This window comes from Hyperolius riggenbachi, chromosome 3 (genome assembly GCF_040937935.1).
Source record: "Hyperolius riggenbachi isolate aHypRig1 chromosome 3, aHypRig1.pri, whole genome shotgun sequence".
Lineage (NCBI taxonomy): Eukaryota > Metazoa > Chordata > Amphibia > Anura > Hyperoliidae > Hyperolius > Hyperolius riggenbachi.
Window position 1 is genome coordinate 95011589 of NC_090648.1, and position 14438 is coordinate 95026026.

The 14438-nt window shown below is 46.2% G+C and overlaps 1 protein-coding gene across 3 annotated transcripts in view; it reads right to left on the reverse strand.

The window, feature by feature from the left end:
• LOC137562852 (phospholipase DDHD2-like) overlaps positions 1–14438 on the reverse strand; it is a 59083-nt gene that overhangs the window by 38655 nt on the left and 5990 nt on the right. For 2 of the 3 annotated variants that reach the window (XM_068274611.1, XM_068274610.1), the window contains exons 3-5: positions 9900–10089; positions 7156–7346; positions 3288–3377 (exon numbers count right to left, since the gene is read on the reverse strand). In XM_068274611.1, coding sequence (XP_068130712.1) covers positions 3288–3377; positions 7156–7346; positions 9900–10080 — 462 coding nt within the window. In that variant the 5' untranslated portion in view covers positions 10081–10089. Of the gene's footprint in view, positions 1–3287; positions 3378–7155; positions 7347–9899; positions 10090–12932; positions 12960–14438 lie in introns of those variants that run through there. The other variant, XM_068274612.1, reaches the window with a different exon arrangement.

The following is a 14438-nucleotide window of genomic DNA, read 5'->3' on the forward strand; positions in this document are numbered from 1 at the left end:
CCATCCATGGGCGGCTGCTGCTGCTGCTCCACTGCAGCAGGGACACCTCTGGTTCAGCCCCTCCATGATGCCAGCCACTAAACCAGAAGTAAGGGACACTGCAGCTGGATGCTTCTGTGACAGCCAGATTATCTTGACCAGCCCTGCTGAATGCTGCCCAGGAGTCGGGACCCACAACAGAAATGAACACTACTGCACCTTTTGAACTGGAACACTTTTGCCAGCACTGCCAGATGCCAGATATAGATGTCAGCAAATCGGTATTCTCAGCAGTGTCAGCCATTACCGCATCGGTATTCTCAGCAGTGTCAGCCATTACCGCATCGGTATTCTCAGCAGTGTCAGCCATTACCGCATCGGTATTCTCAGCAGTGTCAGCCATTACCGCATCGGTATTCTCAGCAGTGTCAGCCATTACCGCATCGGTATTCTCAGCAGTGTCAGCCATTACCGCAGGTTTCTTTCATGAAGAACTGGGATATCACTGGTGAACCTTCGCCTCCCTCTGCCCCCCTCCATGATTGCCAAGTGCGACTGGTGGCGCCATAGTATGGCAGCCTCGGCTCTTGGCTTTCAGATATTATCCCCCCCCCCTTCCCTTCCTCCCAGAACCTGTATGAGCCAAAACCAATTCCGGGTACAACCTCCCGTACTTGGAGAATTAAATGATTCTTATTCTTGTGGTGTTGAAAACATTCTCCGCCTCCATCGCCTAAATTATAGACTCTAGGCCCTGCTACAGCCACAATTAACATTGCAGTCTATGCAGCGGCCATAGTACCAGGCACACAGAGGGGCCCAAAATCACCCACTGTGACTAAAACAAAGTACTAGCAACTCACACTTCAAATTAGATAAATATTGAGGTTATTCTCTTTTAAAAGTGCCAGTTGTCGGTCATTGTGATTCTTTTAGCTTTAGTGGTTGAATCTAATCTTGAACAAGAATCCAGCCAAGGGAGCGAAAGCAGCTGACCTACTGTACACATTCTTTCCAGGACAGTCAGTCAGGAGGCTGCCAGGCAGCTGCTGTTTCTCTAGAGGGATTGTGCTGTAGAAGCCTTGGTCTTCCTGAAAGAGGTGATGCTGTGAAGGAAACGCTTTGTCCTCTACAGGGCTATGAATATAGGTGTGAAGTGTTGTGCAGTTGAAATAAATATGGCCCTATGCAGAACAGCGCTGAGGCTAGGTCCACACTAGGCACGGTTGCAGGAGGGACGCTGCAGTCCGGGATTAGGGGAAGTACCACCAGACTGCAAACTGATCCGTTTTTTTTTTAAAAAAGTGCCTCAGTTTTGCATCAGTTTCCGTTCCGTTTTTTACCCCAAAAAACGGACAGAAAACTTCTCTATGGGAATTTGGCCAAGTGGTAGTGGGAGGAGTTTTTGGGCCAATAATCAATCATTTTGTCAATGGGAATCAGTGGGCAGGAAGTGGGTGTGGTTAATGCTTAGAAAAAAAGGTTACTTAACATTTTTTGAGCATGGGGAATGTAGTGGCGGGGGCTGTGGGAGTGACTCTGGGACAATAGATGGGAAGTGGGAGTGGTTGTTCTGTAAAGAAAGTAGATTAGCACCACGTAAGGATATTTGTAATATACAGGGGAGTGTTTTGGGAGTGGCTTTGTCACAGATGACGTTGAGGGGAGGAGAAGGAAGTTCAGGCTATCCGTTTTTTTTATCCGTTTTGGGTGCCATTTTGCCTGTGCAGATGAAGTTGCGTTTTCCCATTGCTTTTCACTACCCATCCGTGTATCCGTGTACCGTAAAAATGCAGCAATTCCGGACCTTCCGTTCAGGTTTTGAAAACGGGTCCCTGCAAACGCAGACGGATCCGTTTTTTTCTTGAGTGAGGACGGCTGCTATTTTTAAGATTAGTATCCGGGAGTCCATTTTTCATCAGGACTGAAAAACGGAGCCACGGATACATTTCCGGACCTAGTGTGGACTAGGTCTTATACTAAAACTGTTACCCGTCTCCTCCTCTTTGTTTGGATGGTATTGTAATTCTATCTGTCAAACTCCAGGGAAACCAGACTGTCACAGCTGTTACCCAAAAGGACAGCCTCTACTCTACTTTTTTCACCTCCATCCACACAGTGACATACATTTCCACCCATCGTAGAATTTCAGAGTAAAATAGAAAGTTGGCACTTAACCAAAACTTTGTATGATAGGGAGCCTAAAGCAAGACGTGTATGGAGGCTGCCATATGCATTTCCTTTTAAAGAATACCAGTTGTCCGGCAGTCCTGCTGATCCTCTGCCTCTAATAATTTTAGCCATAGACCCAGAACAAGCATGCAGATCAGATGTCTCTGACAAAAATCTGACAAGATTAGCTACATGCTTCTTTCAGGTGCAAGATTCAGACACTACTGCAGCCAAAAACATCAGCAATACTGCCAGGCAACTGAGGGAATAAATATGGCAGCCTCAATATCCCTTTCAGTTCAGGTGTGTTTTAAAATGCCTATAGTTGAAGAGAAATCGAGAGCCCAATATGGTGTAGTATGTCAACATTGATTGGATAAATGAAACAGTGAGATGGTAATACTCACAAACACGGGTTACCACCTAGGTAACCACTCATTAGGCAGGTGAAGAGATTAGACCTGTCCTCACTCAGGATTAAGAAGTCGCTCTCTGTAGATAGGAAGAAAGGGGGTAGATCACCCCTCCACCTGGGGTGGACTCAAATATATTGGTAAGTGAACAGAGGCGCCAGAAGGATAAAAGTACATAAAATTTGTAAAAAATTGCTGGGAGGAAGTGGTGGACTCGCCTCCGTTAAAGCAGACACCAAGGACTGTAAATATATAGATATACACATTTATTGAAAATACCCCAAAGATGCAACGCGTTTCGCGGGCACAGCCCACTTCTTCAGGTGCTCTGCTTGCTACAACTGAATTGCTGTTGTTTATCCCCTGCTTATTGCCTGAAGAAGTGGGCTGTGCCCGCGAAACGCGTTGCATCTTTGGGGTATTTTCAATAAATGTGTATATCTATATATTTACAGTCCTTGGTGTCTGCTTTAACGGAGGCGAGTCCACCACTTCCTCCCAGCAATTTTTTAAAAATGTTATGTACTTTTATCCTTCTGGCGCCTCTGTTCACCTACCAATTTAAAATGCCTATAGACGTCCGCTGCTGGTGGAACTAGTTTTGTGCTAAAAGGCCTTTACACGTTGGGGTATATGGATGCTAAAACACAGAACTATGCATGTCGTGGTCTATGGGTTAATACAATTTAACCTACTTATGTAAGATATTGTTTTTCCTTTTACCTTTGGATTATGTAGGATAATAAGGTCTCTGGATGGGGATTCCAGTCTCTGTTTCCATTCATTCAGCGTCACAGCCGTCTTGTAGGCATTCTGGGAAAAAGAGAAAGATGAGGAAAAGATGCAAGCAATGATAGCGCCACTGTCACACTGCTGGAAAGGCTAATACAAGAAATCTAATGCTTTTTTTCCCCCAGTGCCGCTCACTACTCTGGGAGCCTATACAGGCACCTATGCAGTCAGCAGCATGGCTGATGTATTTCAGTAGGCCTGAAGTATCTCAGACCACGTGACTACATTCATTTGGCAATTTTTCATCCACTGAGCTGGAAAATTCTCAACCGGTTACAGCTCCCAGTGGTACACCTGCTGTTTATCCTGCCCCTCCTCCTCTCCATAGGACACGACATACTGCTTGCCAGAGGGCACAGCAGTACTTCTGTATGGTGACTGTTACTAAACGGTCACCTAAAGTGAAGAAAAATTAGACCAAAATGTGAATGATCAGGGGAGGTGTAACCCAGCCTATAAGAGGATGGGCAGTGAGTGAGAAAGCTCCACCCATTCCGCTTCAAGCACCAATTTTAGCTTACTGTCCGTAAGAGGGACACTAAGTTAGGATTACTTTGTTCTGGTTTATTGATTTAGTTTGTTATTTTGGTTCTTACATCTTTATTTTTAGTTCTATGCAGGTAAACATGGGGCGGGGCTACTCCTGCCCCTCTCCCACCCAGCCTGATATCTTTGGGGATAGTATACATAATCCTGACCTCCCGCACAGAGCTGGGACAAGGTCCTCCAGCACCCAAGGCTGAGACACCAAAGTACGCCCCTCCATCCCTCCCACCCCAGCCATCACACACTGATTGCTATTAGACTAAGAGGCGCCCCAGGGCCCTCAACACCTTAATATCTAGTTATCTGGCTTACAGTCACTGCCATGTATCCCCTTTCCTTATTACTCTCTGCTTCAAACACAATAGGGGAATGATAGCTGAGTGAGTTGTGCGCCTCCTCCTACACTGCGCCCTGAGGCTGAAGCCTCTCTCGCCTCTGCCTCAGCCAGGCCCACATGCCAGTCAGCATTCTTTAGCTACGATCCTGAGCCATGGCTCAGGGCATTCTTGCTGGCACCACAGGCTCAGTAAACTGGCAAAAGTATTTTCAATTAATTTCAATAGGTGTGTGAAAGAGGCAGATTTGGTGTCTGGAGTACCACTTTAATGGCACTGAATAAGAAGTTATGAAAACAGAGGTCAGCGAGGCCACACACTCACCACTGACTGCGCTCATGGCAGCTCTAGCCACACCCACTACAGAAAGGCCGGGCGTTGCCCAACACAGGATCACTGGACAAAAGGGTGAAATCCCTGCTTGCCAAGTCTTCCCGCTCTGCATTCTTTTTTCTTTTTTTTTTATTTAACTAAACTGGGTGGACTCGCTGTAAGGAGCAAAGATACACGGCTTCCGGGACAGTATTCACAGATTACCAGTGGCATAACAAAAGGGGGCACAGAGGTTGCAACTGCACCGCGGCCCTCGGACCAGAGCGGCCTTCCCTCAACTACACTATTATCTCTCTATTGGTCCTGTGTTGGTAATAATCACTTCAATAGAGTAGTTGTAATCAATAACAAACTGTTCCCCATCCCCTTCTTGCACCTCTGTCACTGAGGTTGTCCTTAGTTTCGATGAGCTGTATTAATTGTTATGTATAGAGTGCTTGGGGGGAGGGGGGGGCATGTAAAACCTGCACCGAGGCCTATAGCTCCTTAGCTACGCTACTGCAGATTACTATCACCAGTTACAGATTGCGAGACCACCTCATTGCACATGTGGAAGCTTGCATTTTTCACCTACTGTAAGCACAAGCAAAGCAGTTGCCAGTAAGCCTTTTAAAAGCTCCCTCCAAGCACAAACCTGTTCCTAGATCTGTGTAGTTGCAGAGCTTTTTTGTCTGTCTATACGCTCCTTGAGGCGATCACGTGAAATAAAATACTGTTAAAGAGGAAATTTGCATTCTTTAATCTCCCTGGCAGTATGATTATTTCTGGATTTAGGGTCTAAAAGCCATGCCATTTTTTCACTAGCTTTTAGACCCTAAAAACAAGGAACAAACATACCACAGAGAGTTCTGCAGCAGCTCCGGCATATAACTCACTCAGACACGGGATTTCATCCCGAGTCTGACTCAGGATTACCGCTAAGGGAGGTTAAAGAGGAACTTTAACCCAGGATTGAACTTCATCCCAATCGAGTAGCCAATACTCCCTTTCCTCACGAGGAATCTTTACCTTTTTTTTGAATAAATCAGCGAATGACTGATATTGTGGTGAAACCCCACCCACACTGTGATGTCAGAGCTATGGCCCTGACAGTTTGCAGTCTGTAAACCAGTCCTGTGGAGTCACAGTTGAAGTCAAAGCAATTTTGGGTACCTGGAGTCGGAGTTGAAGTCAGTGTAGGGGTTTCATAAACTGAGGAGTCGGATGATTTTTGTATCAAATCCATAGCCCTGGTTAGTATTAGACTAAGGAGTTGGAGCCATTTTGTGTACCTGGAGTCGATGGTTTCATAAACTGTAGAGTCAGAGTTGGCTAATTTTTGTACCGACTACACAGCCCTGCTGTAAACCTCACTGCATTGTGGGAAATAATGGCTGTTTCCAACTGCCAGGCAAGCAGTATCTACTCTTGTCTTCCAGCAGCAAAGATGATGACCAACAGGCTCAGGGAGGTTCAAACAGCATGAACGATTACCACGTGAGATTAAATCAGTTCTTGATCTATGATCTATGTTTAACTTGATTTTGATTTCAATTATTTTGCATGCAAAAGTGTAAGGTTTGTACATACTACAGGGATGGTATTATAAGATCGGTGTTAAGATTGGGGCCTGAAAATTTTGCATGGGCTGATAGGCTGGATAGTTCCTGCATGGTCCAGTCTTTCAAGCAGCTGGGGGTTAATGCTCACTTTGGTTGCTGTATAGTGAAACCTAATGGGAATAAGCATATGATTGGTCAGCTGGTGACAGTCAATGACATGACTAAATCGATTAAATGTCACGTCTGGTAGGCCATTATCACATGCTTATATATTGCTTTATGGAATGGGTACAGTGCTGGTCAAATGACCAAACTCGTTGCCCAGATCGGTCACTCTATAAGGTCTACTGTCTCACAGAAACCCACCACCAGCGACATGTGTGTGAACTAATCCTTATAGCTTATCTGGCAAGTCTTGCAAAGATGCACAATGGAGGTTGTGATGTTTATCTGCAGGCAGCATCAGACACATACTGTATCTGCATGCCACATTCACATTTATGAGCTACAATCAGTAGCTCCTTTGCCACACAGATCCAAAGATCAGATTCCGTATGCTGTAAAATTATGGATATGGTGAAAAAACTACCATTATTATTTACTGTACAGAGTATATTGTCTTGTCACTAAACTGTCCATCAGAGGGGCTCACAATCTAATACCTACCATAGTCCAATGTCCATGTATGTACTGTGTAGTGTATGTGTGGTAGTCTGGGGCCAATTTAGGGGGAAGAAAATTAACTCATCAATGATTTTAGGATGTGGAAGGAAACCGGAGTGCAAGGCGAGAGTGCTAACCACTATGCCACTGTGCTGCCCTTAAAACTAGCAGAGTAAAAAAGATGGCCCCTCATGTTTTCTTGGTTACACACAGGGGGGAAATGCAGGCATGCAGGAGGTGCTGGGATTTGTTACTGGAAGCACATTTTATGTCACTTTTGAAAGTAATGTGAAACTTGGTAAATAAAAGGAAATACAGCACACAGCCAGCTAATAATCCTCACTAGAGGGCATCGGTGGCATACAGTAGTAGGGTTCTTACCTCCAGTATCTCACTGAAATGCTCTTCATATGGGACATATTTGCTGTCTTTATCCCCCTTGTAGAACCAGGTGCATCTCTGAACTACAGAATCTGCCTCTTCCCAGAAGACACACAGCCTCTGGCGACTGCCCAGATACACGTCATACCGTCCTCCACACACTGGGATCACAATACTGTTGGGATTTTTTCCTATTAACATGGATAAAAGCATGATAATGAACATAAAAAAAAATACATATTTAATATCACAGATAAAAACAAATTCCAAACTAATGCTCACATTACAAAGATCTTGGCACTAGTATGGTGACCCTCTCAAACTGCTAGGTTTCAGATAGATTGTAGTAATAATATGCCAACACTGTTTAGCCAATTAGAATGCTTCAAGGTGTAGGTGTTGCTGTGATTGAAGAACTATGGACTTTATTTCTGGCTCACCTCAACCATACTAGCTCCAAGATCTTTACACTACTTCTGAACTAGCTGCCTGGCACAAGAAAGTCGATCGCACTTCTCAGCATGTAATGCAGCAGACTTCAGGCCATTGCCCACCCCAACTCAGCACAACCCACTCTTTGGTGTCTGTAGTCCAAGGGTAGTCTGACCACCCTTGGACATACATTATGTTCATATGGGGTTATGTTATAATGGGAATGAACCTGTAGAAGGCTAAAAATCAAGCTCATATGAAGAACTACAACAATTCTTTTGGCTGTATCCAGAAAAAGATTGTTCAATATTGCTTGCAGACTCTACAGAAGTGGGACATTGCAAAATTTAGGTAGACTATGGTCAGCTTTAAGGTACATGCAATTTATACAATGTCTTAATAGATTAGACATAAAGCTATGTACACACGCTGGATTAAACTCGGACTGGGCGGTGCATAAGGACCGTTGAGAGCGAGAATTTAGCATGTGTACTCATTCATGCACTGTACCCGAGGAGAATGCTGCCTCATTCATGCTCTGTACCCTAGGAGAATGCTGCCTCATTCATGCACTGTACCTGAGGAGAATGCTGCCTCATTCATGCACTGTACCTGAGGAGAATGCTGCCTCATTCATGCACTGTACCTGAGGAGAATGCTGCCTCATTCATGCACTGTACCTGAGGAGAATGCTGCCTTATTCATGCACTGTACCTGAGGAGAATGCTGCCTCATTCATGCACTGTACCTGAGGAGAATGCTGCCTCATTCATGGTCTGTACCTGAGGAGAATGCTGCCTCATTCACGCACTGTACCTGAGGAGAATGCTACCTCATTCATGCACTGTACCTGAGGAGAATGCTGCCTCATTCATGCACTGTACCTGAGGAGAATGCTGCCTTATTCATGCACTGTACCTGAGGAGAATGCTGCCTCATTCATGCACTGTACCTGAGGAGAATGCTGCCTCATTCATGCTCTGTACCTGAGGAGAATGCTACCTCATTCATGCTCTGTACCTGAGGAGAATGCTGCCTCATTCATGCACTGTACCTGAGGAGAATGCTGCCTTATTCATGCTCTGTACCTGAGGAGAATGCTGCCTCATTCATGCACTGTACCCGAGGAGAATCCTGCCACATTCACGCTCTGTACCCGAGGAGAATGCTGCCTCATTCACGCTCTGTACCCGAGGAGAATGCTGCCTCATTCACGCTCTGTACCTGAGGAGAATGCTGCCTCATTAATGCACTGTACCTGAGGAGAATGCTGCCTCATTCATGCTCTGTACCTGAGGAGAATGCTGCCTCATTCATGCTCTATGCCTGAGGAGAATGCTGCCTCGTTCATGCACTGTACCTGAGGAGAATGCTGCCTCATTCATGCTCTATGCCTGAGGAGAATGCTGCCTCATTCATGCTCTACGCCTGAGGAGAATGCTGCCTCATTCATGCACTGTACCCGAGGAGAATGCTGCCTCATTCATGCTCTGTACCTGAGGAGAATGCTGCCACATTCACGCTCTGTACCCGAGGAGAATGCTGCCTCATTCACGCTCTGTACCCGAGGAGAATGCTGCCTCATTCACGCTCTGTACCCAAGGAGAATGCTGCCTCATTCACGCTCTGTACCCGAGGAGAATGCTGCCTCATTCATGCACTGTACCCGAGGAGAATGCTGCCTCATTCATGCTCTGTACCCGAGGAGAATGCTGCCACATTCACGCTCTGTACCCGAGGAGAATGCTGCCTCATTCACGCTCTGTACCCGAGGAGAATGCTGCCTCATTCACGCTCTGTACCCGAGGAGAATGCTGCCTCATTCACGCTCTGTACCCAAGGAGAATGCTGTCTCATTCACGCTCTGTACCCGAGGAGAATGCTGCCTCATTCATGCACTGTACCTGAGGAGAATGCTGCCTCATTTATGCTTTGTACCTGAGGAGAATGCTGCCTCATTCATGCTATATGCCTGAGGAGAATGCTGCCTCGTTCATGCTCTATGCCTGAGGAGAATGCTGCCTCATTCATGCACTGTACCCGAGGAGAATGCTGCCTCATTCATGCACTGTACCCGAGGAGAATGCTGCCTCATTTATGCTCTATGCCTGAGGAGAATGCTGCCTCATTCATGCTCTATGCCTGAGGAGAATGCTGCCTCATTAATGCACTGTACCTGAGGAGAATGCTGCCTCATTCATGCACTGTACCTGAGGAGAATGCTGCCTCATTCATGCACTGTACCTGAGGAGAATGCTGCCCCATTCATGCTCTGTACCTGAGGAGAATGCTGCCTCATTCATGCACTGTACCTGAGGAGAATGCTGCCTCCAGTTTGTCAGAATCTTCTTTGCTGAAAGGATGCCAGGACCCCTTGTTGTCCTGCACCTGGTAGAACCAGTGAGGAATGACAGCCTCGTATGTCACGGTGTCCTCCGTCATCTCGCTGGTGTTTGAAGGTACGGGGGTTGGGGGGGCTTCCATGGAACACATACTTGGCTTCTATAAAATAAAGAAGTGAACATTCAGTGAAAGCAGCACTTTCATCTCTCTCTCTCTCTCTCTAAAACATATAGGGCACTGCGGAAGATGTTGGGGATATATAAATACATTATAATGAAAGATACACAATACACACACACACATACATGATATCAGGTGAGGTCAGCTGACCTGGCCAGAGATCACATGGGCCATATCAGTACTTTATCGTATTTCAAACATCAGGTGACTTGGCGGCCAATCAACCATCCAATTTGATTATTAAAATTGGATGAAAATTGGTGCTGCCAAGAGCGACTAACGCAACGGAACCCCTGGCGTGATCCCCTAATGTAAACTGTCCCCCCCCCCCCCCCCCACTTCCCGATGCAGTATACTTTACCTGTCCATTGCTGGTTCCGGGCTCCGGCCGCATACAAGCGCCCCACGTGGCTGCCGATGTAACATGGGAGCCAACAACCACGTTGGGCATGTGTATGCGGCTGGACATTGTACATTAGTGGGGACAGCGCGGGGCAGGGGGTGCAGGGATGTGGTGTCACAAGGCCGATTTTCCGAGAGACTGCAAGCTGAAAATCAGGTGGGAAACAGCCTGCGGTGTTTGAGAAAGCAACAGATCTCTCTCTAATTAGATTCAATCAGAGAGAGATCTGTCTCTTGCTCCGTCTGCCCATACATCATCTGATGTATGGACACCTTTACTGTTATTAAAAACCAGATAAGACATGTGCTGACCTGCACAGAGAGAACATGGGCCATATCAATGCTTGATCGTATTTCAATAAGAGCTAACTGTTGTTAAAAGCTAATACAACACATCAGCACTGCACAATCTATTTTGTTATTTAATGCTTTAAAAATTACATTCCCATTTTAGCCTGCGGCCTGCTATGATTTTACACACACGACAGAAGACATAAAGGGCTCAATCCACAAAGAATGTGTTAATAAGTATGCTTTCTATCACAGGTGATATTTTACTGACACCATTTTTTCTTTTAGAGACAGCTTTCTTATTTCCGTGTGGTACTTTATTTATTATAAGTATCTATGTGGTCATGCTTCCTTATTGCAGTACATGGAAAATGGAAGCCAGCTGTGATACAATTAGACACTAAACCAGTTTTTAACCTTTTTTTTTTTTTTTTTTTTTTTTTTTTTTTTTTTTTTTTAGCATGTAGCTAGCCTAGCGCTAGCTACATGCTTCCCCCCTCCCTGCGGCGTCCCCCCGTACGCGCCAATCGCCGCCGGCGCGTATGCCCATCCGGAAATCCCGTTCTGAACGGGATTTTCATGAGGGCTTCCTCCGTCGCCATGGCGACACGCGCAATGACGTCGTGACGTCAGAGGGAGTCCTGATCCACCCCTCAACACTGCCTGGCACTGATTGGCCAGGCAGTGCACAGGTCTCAGGGGGGGGGGGCACCCTCTGATGCGGCGGGTAGCGGCAAATCGGCGCAGGCCGGCGGCGATCGTGAGTAACACGCAGCTAGCAAAATGCTAGCTGCGTGTATAAAAAAAAAAATTATGCAGATCTGCCCAGCGGGGCCTGAGAAATCCTCCTGTGCGGCTTACCCCATGTCCAGCACGGGGTTACTGCTAAGGAGGTTAAGGGTCTTTTATTTGAGCACATAAAATTGACAACGCATTTCGCAGGCGCTTGCCCACTTCCTCAGGTCAGTGAAAAAATGGGTGCCTTAACTCCCACGGCGGTGTAGCAAGCATGCGCCCCTTAATTAGGCCCCTTTTACACTTGCATTGCAAGTGTGCGTTGCGTTACCATGTTTTACCACAGGGTAATACAACGGCAATGCAAGTCTATGTGACTTGCATATGACCCTGTCGGCGCACTCTGCCACAGGGTCACGTTTGTAATTTTTTGCAGGGGGATGCGGCAGGAGCATTGCATTCCCCCTCCCCCTGCACAAATTATCTGTAAACTGGCCTTAATCTTGCCCAAAAAAAAAAAAAAAATTATAAAAATGTTTGATAAGAGATAACCCTGAAAAACCCTGAATAATGAAAACCGTGTTGGCTTCTACCAAACCTTCCCATTGCCAATCTGGAGCAATTACTACACAATAATCGTACAGATTTGTGTTCTACAATACGAGTGAAGCAGCTTTCTTCTTTGCTTCGCTCTCCATTTCATGCACTCTTTTTCCTAACCGCTCTCTTCACATTTAGGCTACAGTCACAGTGGGGCGTTGCATTATGTAGCCTGTAAACACAAGATCATTGTGAGGGGAGGGGAAAAAGTCGCATTGCATGCTATGCCTGTGGTGCGACGCATACAGTGAAGCACACATTACATACAATGCATACTTCACTGCAACTGTTAAGGCACGCGTTATGCGATACCCTACTGGTTGCACTGCGTTATGCCGACAGAGTCTCCCCTCCGCTAACACAGATGACAGCATTCCATTACAATATAAATGCATGGCCTTATCAATGTGGTTACATTGTCTGACTATCGCAAGCAAAATGCTGCATTGAACGCGTTTGCGATTGCTGCCAATAAAACGCCTGCGATTGGCGGCAATAAAATCACTGCCATATAGTTATAATTTGCTTCGCCGATTACCAGTAAACGTCCATTAATCACCCTAGTGTGAATGGGCCCTAAGGTATCCACAGCCTTCCCTCTACTTAGGTTATGTATCAAACTGCTTTAATCATTAATTTAAAAACAATCATTATATCACACACAGAATCCACTATCTGCAAAATAAGGATAAAGCAGGTTAGTGAATACAACATTTTAGGAAAACACATGTCAGTGAGAAAATAAGTCTGAAAATGGCGACAATAACAACACTAATAATGCTTTGTGAACTTACCCCCAAAATATGCTTACTTGCTACCAGAGCAGCGCCACATTTTTTAGTGAATGGCACACTCAAACTTGTCATTGCTCTGTCCAAATAGATTATTGGCAGGCACACCCAGCTACACCTAGCCACGCCTAGTTACTACCTTTTGTTCAGGTTCTATAGCAGCTTTTTCACACAGCAGTCCAAGTTGTACTGCAGCCAAGGGGGGACAGCTCAGTTACCTGTTGCTGGAATGACTGCAGCACATGCAGTATGGTTGTAATGGTCCTGGGAGGAATAGTTCTTTCCAAAAATGGTGATTTCCAGAGCTTTGGAGGACACCAATACAGTGAAATGCTAGTGTCACTATATACAGAAAGAGATCTTGTACTCTACTAATATAACATCAGCTGGGAACAGCTGGTCTGCCCGGCCCAGAGATGGAGCAACAAAAATGACCTCATTGCTGCACAAAGGTTACTGATAATGTGCGACCCTGATTCATACAATTCTTAACCGCCTCAAACAAGCTAGGTTTTAAAGGAAAACTGAAGCGTGAGGGATATGGAGGCTGCCGTATTTATTTCCTTTTAAAGGTACTCAGAGCTGAATAATAATACAAGACTTATACATACCTGAGGCTTCCTCCAGCCCCATCGGCACGGATCGCTCCTACGCCACCGTCCTCAGCCTTCTCTGTCTTCTCCAACGGGTGCCGGTACTTCCGCCAGAAGCGGCCAGTTGTACGCATGCACAGCGCCTCCCTCTGGCTCTCCAGCGCCTGCTTACACATGCACCTGTGCAGTACGGCACTGTGCTTGCGTCGACTGGCTCTGACTGGCCGAAGTGACGGGATTCAGTACCGGCGATAGAGATGGCTGAGGATGGCGGCATGGGAGCGATTCATGAGGATGGGGCTGGAGGAAGCCCCTGGTATGTATGAATTTATTATTGTCTTCGTCTCTGCGTCTGTTTAAGCAATACCAATTGTCTGGCTATCCTTTTGATCCTCTGCCTCAAATACGTTTCGCCATAGCCCCTGAACAAGCATGCAGCAGATCAGGTGTTTCTGACATTATTGTCAGATCTGACAAGATTAGCTGCATGCTTCTTTCTGTTGTTATTCAGACACTGCTGCAGCCAAATAGATCAGCCAGGCAACTGGTATTGTTTAAAAGGAAATAAATATGGCAGCGTCCATATCCTTCTCACTACAGTTGTCCTTTAAAGTGGCACTTAAGTCAACTAAAAAAAAAACCCTGCAGCTGATCAGTGCCCACGTAGAGTCGCTCCGATCCTCCTGGACCCGGCGGCGGCCACTTCCGGTTTCGCCGTCACCGGCCGACAGGCTGGGAACGCGAGTGATTCGTTCCCAGCCACAATATTGCCACCTATTGCCACCTATGCTGCTACTGCGGCCTTCCTTGCCGCAATAGCAGTATAGGGGGTGCTATTGTAGCTGGGAACGCGAAGAATCACTTGCGTTCCCAGCCTGACAGCCGGTGACAGCGAAACCGGAAGTGGCAGCCGGCG